Source organism: Sardina pilchardus, chromosome 2 (genome assembly GCF_963854185.1).
Source record: "Sardina pilchardus chromosome 2, fSarPil1.1, whole genome shotgun sequence".
Classification (NCBI taxonomy): Eukaryota; Metazoa; Chordata; class Actinopteri; order Clupeiformes; family Clupeidae; genus Sardina; species Sardina pilchardus.
The window spans coordinates 36,461,884-36,470,135 of record NC_084995.1 but is presented as its reverse complement, the minus strand read 5'-3'; the positions used below and the strand labels follow the sequence as shown (position 1 = coordinate 36,470,135).

Below are 8,252 nucleotides of genomic sequence, written 5' to 3'. Positions count from 1 at the left end.
ATCTCTTAATGTTTGATATTGTGTGATGGAGTAGGCTACATGTAGGCTACATTGTCCTTGATGTTCCTAGTGTAAATCCAACTAAAACAGTCTAAGAAAAGAAAAGAAAAGAAAAGAAAAGAGAAATTTCTTGCCAACTAGGGCGGACTCTATGAATGTAAAACACTGTATACTGCTCTCTGTTGAGCTCCTGCAAAATACTCCCCTCTGGTGACAGAAAATGAAACATGTAAAAGATGCTACAAGAAATTCTACCCTCTCTGCAGTAGTAGGCTAGTTATGGCTTGGGGCCTATCTGTAGGCTAAAGGCAGAAAGACTCTTAATGCTCAGACACCAGCAGTGTGAGCACGTTCAGTTCCTCACATAAATATTAATATAATCAGGGACCTCGGGGGATTTGCCGAACGAAATTTGAATCCATGTTCTACAAATACTGTTCTTTGACCTATGTGGTATCATAAACATTTTAATTATTATCAAGTCATTAATTGCAGTGAATTCAAGTAGAATGAGATGACATCTGGCAGTCAGATAGAAATGTGTGGATTCCTAGTGTCTGTTAACATATCCTTAATCCATATGCTCCACAGCAGGATAGTCGACTTTCAACGAGTGCTTTCAAAGGATGCTCAGAAGGGGTGACTTTCAAAACAGCAGCATAGGCCTACAGGAAGGAAATACCACACCATCACACTCTTACACCACTGAAGATTTAGGACACTCAAAATGCATGCATTTCCCTTTTGAATCTGCATCTGAAACCTATATGGCCTAAACTATAAAAGCTTATGGACTTTAACGTGCCTTTTACTACCACTAGCCTACATTTTTTCCTTTTTCTTTTTTCTTTTTGCGCCAATTATAAGTGCCCATGGGTGCTTAATGTGCTATACAAATAAAATGTATTATTATTATTATTTGTCTGAGTTCACCAGAGTGTTGGCCTGCGTGTGGCAAACCAATTTCAAAACAGCAAGCTGTCCTTTGTCTTAGAGGGCTGCATGAAAAAAAACAGACTAGGATAGATATGACAAAACAACACAAAGGAACAGACCCATCCTCAGTTAAGGTCGTTTTTTTCTGAAGGCTAGGTTCTAGGCCACATCTCCTGTCTCTTTTCAACCACAGTGCTATATTCTTGGTAAGGCCTAGACTAGAGCGTACACATATCGTTAAAACACGTTGACTTCACGGTATAACTACAATTATGGATAGTTTAACAAAGTTTGATGACAGCTACTTGTCTCACACAGGCAATAATCTGACTTCCTATGTCATTGCGTTTGGGTCCTCTCTTGTAAACATGGCGTCGTCCAGTAAGACACAGGTTATCTCCCTCTATCGGATGCTATTAAGGGAGAGCAAAAAATTCCCCTCTTACAACTACAGGTATGATGAAGGTTCTCAAATTGGTGACAATTTAGTCACTAAGGCAATTGTAATTTATGTATGATTGACAATGATATTGACGACGTAGTCCTTTTTGCTGGCGTGATGGCTAAATTAGCAACGTTAGCTAAGTCCGCGACCTAGCATGAGCTGTTGACCGTGTAAATTATGTTAGCACTAACATCAAGGATTGCATAGTAGTTACTCTACGGCTTAATAGACCGTCTCAGCTAACAGGTTTCTTCGCTGTCTATTGTCTAGCTTACGGGCAGGTGTAACGCCCTTGATAAAGTCAGTTATCTGAGGTAACTGGGATCACTTACAAAAGAGTAATGCTGTCTAAAACAGTAACATTGTGGGCGAAGTTACCAGAGATGGTCAGAACAAGATTAACATGCGTCGATTCTGTTTCATAGCTTCACGTTAGTGGTCACTGACCTATGTAGGTTATTCTGGAAGTTATTTAACATAATGCTTCGACCACATTTCTAACATATGCCTGCGTAGTTAGCCCGGTGATATTAATCAACTACGTTTCTAAAGGCGTAGGCTAGATAGTTATCTGAAACATAAATGTAATTAACCACAAACTGATAAACGTGCTGGCTTTAGAGTCGTCCATGTCTATTTGTTATTTACAAACACCTCATTATTAATAATGATTATTTGAACACCTAGGACGTATGCACTTCGCAGAGTGAAAGATGGCTTTAGAGAGAACCTTGCGGTGGACAACCCTAAAACGCTGGACGGGCTTTTAAACCAGGCTAGAGAGAGTCTTGCAGTCATAAAGAGACAGGTAAGGAAGTCATCTTGCTTATCAGCCATTGAAATTTCACCATTGGTGAAACAATATTCAAAATGAAGGGAATTATATCTAAGCCTATGTACCTGCATTTTCTAAATTATCCCGGATTCCTGGTTATCAATTACTAGTTTACAGAGGAGTTGTTCTGAACAGATGTTTACTGTGCAATCACACGTGCTTGAAGAAACTCCTCATATCAAATGTTAGGTTATTGAGTTTGTTTTGTAGCATCTTTGTTTATCATCTACTTTTCATTGACACACAAAAACACTGGTAACACAAAAGAGACATTTTTTTTATTTGTTTAGATAACCCTGTGTTCTAGTGATGCACAGGGATTTATGTCCTGTGTCAGTCAGGTATTGTGTGAGCATGAAAAGCCACTTCAGTTCTCTTGATGTGAGTCTTATTAGAGAAAGCCTGGAAGGACTCCCATATTTCCAGGCATGATTCCTGTCATAAGTTATGTAATCACTACTGGAAGATGATGCTGACAAAGTAGAAGGAACTTGGACAATGTAGATTGTTAGGATGTCAATGCTAAATATAGCCTTTAAACGTTTAAATCATATAACAGGTTGGAGATTGCTAAAAAGAAGTTTAGTTGATTCAGTAAGCTATGTAGTAGTGATCCAGCAACTCGTTTCTTAGTCAGGGCTCTTGTCACCTATCCATGGAGCAATAGGCTTTTGACTCTTCATTAAAACAGAATATGGGCGATAGTTATGATACCCTTTACCTTAAAAGTGAGTGACAGTCCCCCCCCCCCCTGGATTCTGGACTCATACGCCCCTCCCCCACCGTTGGGCCAAAGTTGGGGGAATTCAAGGCTTTCCTGTTATCACTCCAGGTGCTTGGCCGCAGGTTTCCTCTGGGCTATTGTCCGCAGGTTTCTGGCCTCACCTTCACCCTTTGGTCCACCTATGCTTAGTGGTGCTTGAGACGGCGTCCAGGCAGAGAAGCGGGATTAACTGATTCAGATAATGGCATTTTAGTGCCAATTCAAGACACTAGTCACTTAAACTGCCCTTGCTTGATCTGAGAATGATGTTAATGTCGAGGCAGCATTGTGGGCATTTAGGACAATAGACCGTCCAATGGTTCATTTTCTTTTTTGGGGGGTACTTAAAAATCTTTGTTAAATAAACAACAACTAATCGCTTTTCAAACTTTCTTTGCTTTGCTTTAGTGCATACCAATGTGTGCACTGCCATATATTTGAAAATTGCTTTGAATTTCATAACTTTTAAAGAAGACACAGTCTCTCAGTCTAATCTGTAAGGGTAGGCTACTGGTACATTCAGCCATGACTATCTTTTACAGTGATGAGACATCAGACTACCTACAACATTTTCTAGTAGACTAGGATAGCATCAGTGCACTGAGTCTGAAATTGTGGTCTAATAGCCTACATGCTTAACTACATTTTATTGTAAATTTGATAGCAATATTAACATTCTGGATTCCCACTGCCCTTGTACCATCTCTGTTGAGAAACAGCTCATGCCAGTGAGGCCACTTTAGCCTCCTATCTAGAGTATTTGTTTTCAGTCAGTACTATAGGGCAGATTTATAGACACTCAAAAGACTCTTCCTGCATTCTTTGGGTGCATTTTTCAGGTAGGCACAGAGTTAAGCTTAGGTACTGTGTATTCCCCAGATCTAGTGTCTGGTTTCTACGGTTACCCAGACTTAATGACTCCCCCCTTTCACACACCCAAGATTAATGGCTCTCAGCCTCTTCACAGCACTAGCTGTTCCCAGGCACTGTTTCCTCTGTCCTCTAATTAGGCTAAACCTCATCCGATGGGAACAATGTGCATTATTTCCCATTTTTATTCATGCTACTCATTAATAGGCTAATCAATGGCAAAGCCTCTGGCTTTTAAGCCGATTAAACATACTTGGGTTATATTATCACAAGATTTAGTTTCAGTTCCGTGCAAGAGTTTCTTGCATTTTCTGTCCTTGTTAATGTAAAGCAGCTTGATTAGCCTCCGATAATTCCACTAAGTCCTGCTCACATCTTGTAGACATATTTTTCACGTTGAACTTTGCCTCTTGCCTGACTTATGCCACATGCTCTATGCTAAGTAGCTTCTAGATGCCACTGTAGAGGATCATAGAGTATACATTTTATTGGCCTTGAAACTGTACCAGTCCAGTTCAGTCATCATCAACGCTTTCCAGTTTTACCATTTGTTTTGTTGTTACACATTTAATTGAGTCTTAACACAACCTACCTCAACCTTTAGTTTACAGGTCATTTGTGTGTCTTATAACTCTACCATTTGGTGAAAGATTATACATTTGCCTTTGGCGCCACCCTATGGACATTATTAGTATTGCATGGATGTCATCTTGGCAATACATGCAAAGTGACTCCATATTCCATAATGTATAGTGAAAACATATAGTGCATGCATGTGCGGGACACATTTAATATGCATCTTTAAAATAGTTAATTTGGTAAATTTCAAAGATACAATGTAACTTAAACATAAAATTAGAAGACCAGTGGTCATTCTGTCAAGTTTTGTGTGTGTGTGTGTGTGTATAGTGAGTGGGTGGGTGGAGGGGGCACTTGAGATGACACAAACCTAGTCGATAGTCAGACATTTGAGTTTGTCGTACTGGTGAGCAAGAGTAGTGTGAAAATGACAAGCTAGCACTGCTTTGATTATCCTTTTATATTGTGCAAGTGCAGAATGTATGTGCTAGTTGGATGTAGGCAGAAGGTTTTGCGGTGTGTTCCAGTGCTACATTTCAGTGCCACACACAGGCAATACAAGGCAACTCAGCTGTGGCTTGGCATCGAAGTGTGTACTTTGTAGTCTGTTAGGTGTGCTTGAGTTTTTAAAGGAACTGCCCCTAATCCAGGTGAAAGGTTGTTGATATCTGAGTTTAACCGCCAATCAGTTACAGCCCTCCCTTTGGTGCTCCTGAAGCAGTGTTGTTGATTGGCTGGAATAGTGTATGACCTGGCCCATGCTCAGTTTAGTTCCATATTTACTGAGGCCTGGACTGTGCACGGTCACACAGTTAGTTTGAGTGGACACTGGACAGACAGCAAGAGGAACATGAAGAAAAGTTCTGTGAATTTGACAGCAATTTAATAGCAAAGTAGAGTGGCAGTGGTGTGCTCTTGTCAGAAAATACCAACGTCAGGTCTGGCCTCATTAGACCACTATTGAAACTGCAATGACCAGTTTAACAGCAGTCAGCAGTTCAGTGTACAATTTCAAAACCTTTTATTGACTGTCCTTTTTTGAGTGAGAAGACTGAGAACAAATTAAAAACAAGCGCTGAGTAAAAGTTGGTCTGCTTTATCGGTCCCAACTTTTCCTTGTTTGTAATAGTGCTGAGATGAACACATGTGCAAGCCTTATGTGTCAAACACATTCTTACAAAAAAAAAAGTCACACACTGTTGTACTTTCAGGTGTCCATTGGACAGTACTACACAACCCAGAAGACTGTTGTTGAGGATCAAGCAAGCAGGCATTTCTGACAACCAAGCTAATGGTTTTGATTGGGGACCAGAAGCAGAAAAGGTTTAATGTATAGGCATCAGCCACACATGCACTCGTTATGCAACCTGCCATGTATACATATACCAAAAGTAAAGTGTACATTTAGATGTATATTATTATAGTTATCTTTTGTTGTCCATGTCAAGATTATGTATGTCAAAATATCTATTAAAGATGTAATACTAAATACTTTGTTGCAGGTTTTTCCCCCCCTTCCCTACTCTCCCTCCTCTAGGTTCATGCATTAATCTGTTTCAGGTCAAAACATAAGCACAGGCATAAGATAAACGTATGTTTCAAGGTATCATGTATTGCCTCTTGGAAATTATACATGTTTAAAATGTAGTGCTAATAATGACAGTGGTCAATTAGGTACTCCCCTGTTAATACAGTATGAAAGTATGAAAGTATGAAATCCTATGTATTATCCCATCTGAGGGTGTAATTCTGGCCTGCATTATTGTCCCAGAGGTGTCCTTGATCGGTGAGATAGTACACAGCAAACTGCACAGAGAAGCCTGGGTTCATATACGGAGGTATGTAGAGAGTAAACACAAATTGATTCCAAAGTTCTTGTTCCGCTTTGCTAGACTGGAGCACCGCTTTCGTGTCCACAAAAGTCATCCAGTCATTGAATGTATGCCTCACCCCGACTTCTTTCTGTGCTGAATCAGTTTTCATCGCTCGAATTACACCATTAACGTCAAAATGAGTGATAGACACTCTCTCTAATGCAACCCCAAATTGCTGGAGACGCATGTCGAAGTCCTCTGATTCAACAGGCATTGTGAAAGTTGGATTCAAACGGTACAGTTTTAAAGAAGATGAAAATGAGTCGCACAGGTCGACGACTCTGCCATCTTTCTCCTCATGAGGATAGCTCTTCAGTCTACTGAAGACTTTGGATGGGACATGTGGATCCTCGGTGACATTGAAGTGCTTCACATTCGCCAAGTCGAGTCCAAACGTGTCTGCAAACTGTACTCTCTTTGCGCAGCTCTCGAAAAGGCACGCTTGTTCTGCCGATACAGGTAAGGACTTGGCTCTTCGACGGTCTTTAAGACTGCTTTTCTGCAGATCGAATGGACACTGGTCGTCATCAGTTGACTCGATGTCTAATGGCTTGTCCTCCTCTCTGCGCGATGACGTTGAGAACTCCTGAAAAGCAGCAGGCAGTTCGGGGGGAACGAAAGAGTTTGATGGATTAGTGTCCATGACTTGTGGATAGCAGCGAATAGACATCCCCGAAAGCACGAACACAGGGAACGGAGCCCTTTTTATGTAGATATTATGTACACAGAGGCAGTGCTTGTGAAACCACAAGTCTGTGTAACAGTTGCGTCATCCCCACGTAGATAGGCCTACAAAAATAAAGAATAAACAATAACATTGACAGGTAGGCTAGCAGAGATATCCAAATATGGTTATGACAGTATTTAGCAGAGGCTTTTATCCATAGCGACTTACAGAATATGAACATTAGAGGCCTAGTTACAATTATGGAAATAGGTTATTAATCAATTTTTTTCAGCCTAGGCTACATTGAGAAACAGGCTAGTAATAATGATAATAATATCAATAATAATATCAAATATCCGTAAGGAAAATAAATAAATATATATAAACCATAACTCTAAGAATGAAAAGTATAAGTAGGCTATAAGCTGAACAGATGAGTTATCTTGACCCAAAACTATCAGGAACGTAGAACATATTCAACACATTCCATAATAAAAATAGGCATTAGGCATAGCTCAGAAAATTGCATTTGCGTTTCATAATAATGAAGCCAAATAGGCCTACAGATTAAAACAGACTGTTGTGAATAAACGTTTCGGCCAAAATGAATTTCAGCCAGCAGTCAGAACATTGCGTTTTTCTTTTTCAGGAAGAAAAAGAAAAAAAAGTTTAGTCTAGCCTACAGCCTATATTATATATGGGATTATGTATTTTGGTATAGGACTATCTTGCCTATTAATGACAAAATGGATCCAACATTACATCATCGATAGAACAAACAGTGAATGTGCGAGTGTGATGACCCTTATGTGCGTCAACTAGGCCTAGGTTTCATTTTGTTGTAGAGTAGCCTACGTGTAGATTGTCGCGTGTTGTGAAATGAGATCAGAGACGTTGCATGCAATTGAAGCTGTTAGTGGTCTTTTACATAGGTTTTTAGACCCAAATGTGTTTAAAAAGTGATGTTAGCATATAGATGTTGTTAGATCCCTAGTATTTAATCCTGAAGTCTTAGCCAGTTTATAAATATCCCATGCATTATTTGTATAATTTGATTTATTCTCGGACACCCAGTGTGAAATAGTCCACTAGGGAACAGACCCAGGAATTAGGTGGATACAGCATATTCTTCTGGAACATTTAGGCTGCATAATAGCCTTCTTAGACAGCAAATCACAGTGATAATGCTGTATTCAAATTAGATTTTTATTCACATACTCACTTGAAGTGCGACTATGAGGATCTGAAAACATTTCCCCCTCTCAAGGATATTTCTATCACTC

General features: G+C 39.8%; 2 protein-coding genes across 2 annotated transcripts; one reads left to right on the top strand and one right to left on the bottom strand.

Moving 5' to 3' along the window:
* The first annotated feature begins 1,243 nt into the window (after positions 1-1,243).
* Positions 1,244-5,880, top strand: lyrm4 (LYR motif containing 4). Its single transcript, XM_062529232.1, has 3 exons — positions 1,244-1,390; positions 2,069-2,189; positions 5,640-5,880. The coding sequence occupies exons 1-3, from the start codon at positions 1,305-1,307 to the stop codon at positions 5,706-5,708; spliced, it is 276 nt and encodes a 91-aa protein (XP_062385216.1). The 5' UTR covers positions 1,244-1,304; the 3' UTR covers positions 5,709-5,880.
* Positions 5,478-7,004, bottom strand: ppp1r3g (protein phosphatase 1 regulatory subunit 3G). The gene has a single exon (XM_062529220.1). It carries the CDS (start codon positions 6,970-6,972, stop codon positions 6,148-6,150), a length of 825 nt encoding a protein of 274 aa, XP_062385204.1. The 5' UTR covers positions 6,973-7,004; the 3' UTR covers positions 5,478-6,147.
* Between the last annotated feature and the right edge of the window lie 1,248 nt (positions 7,005-8,252).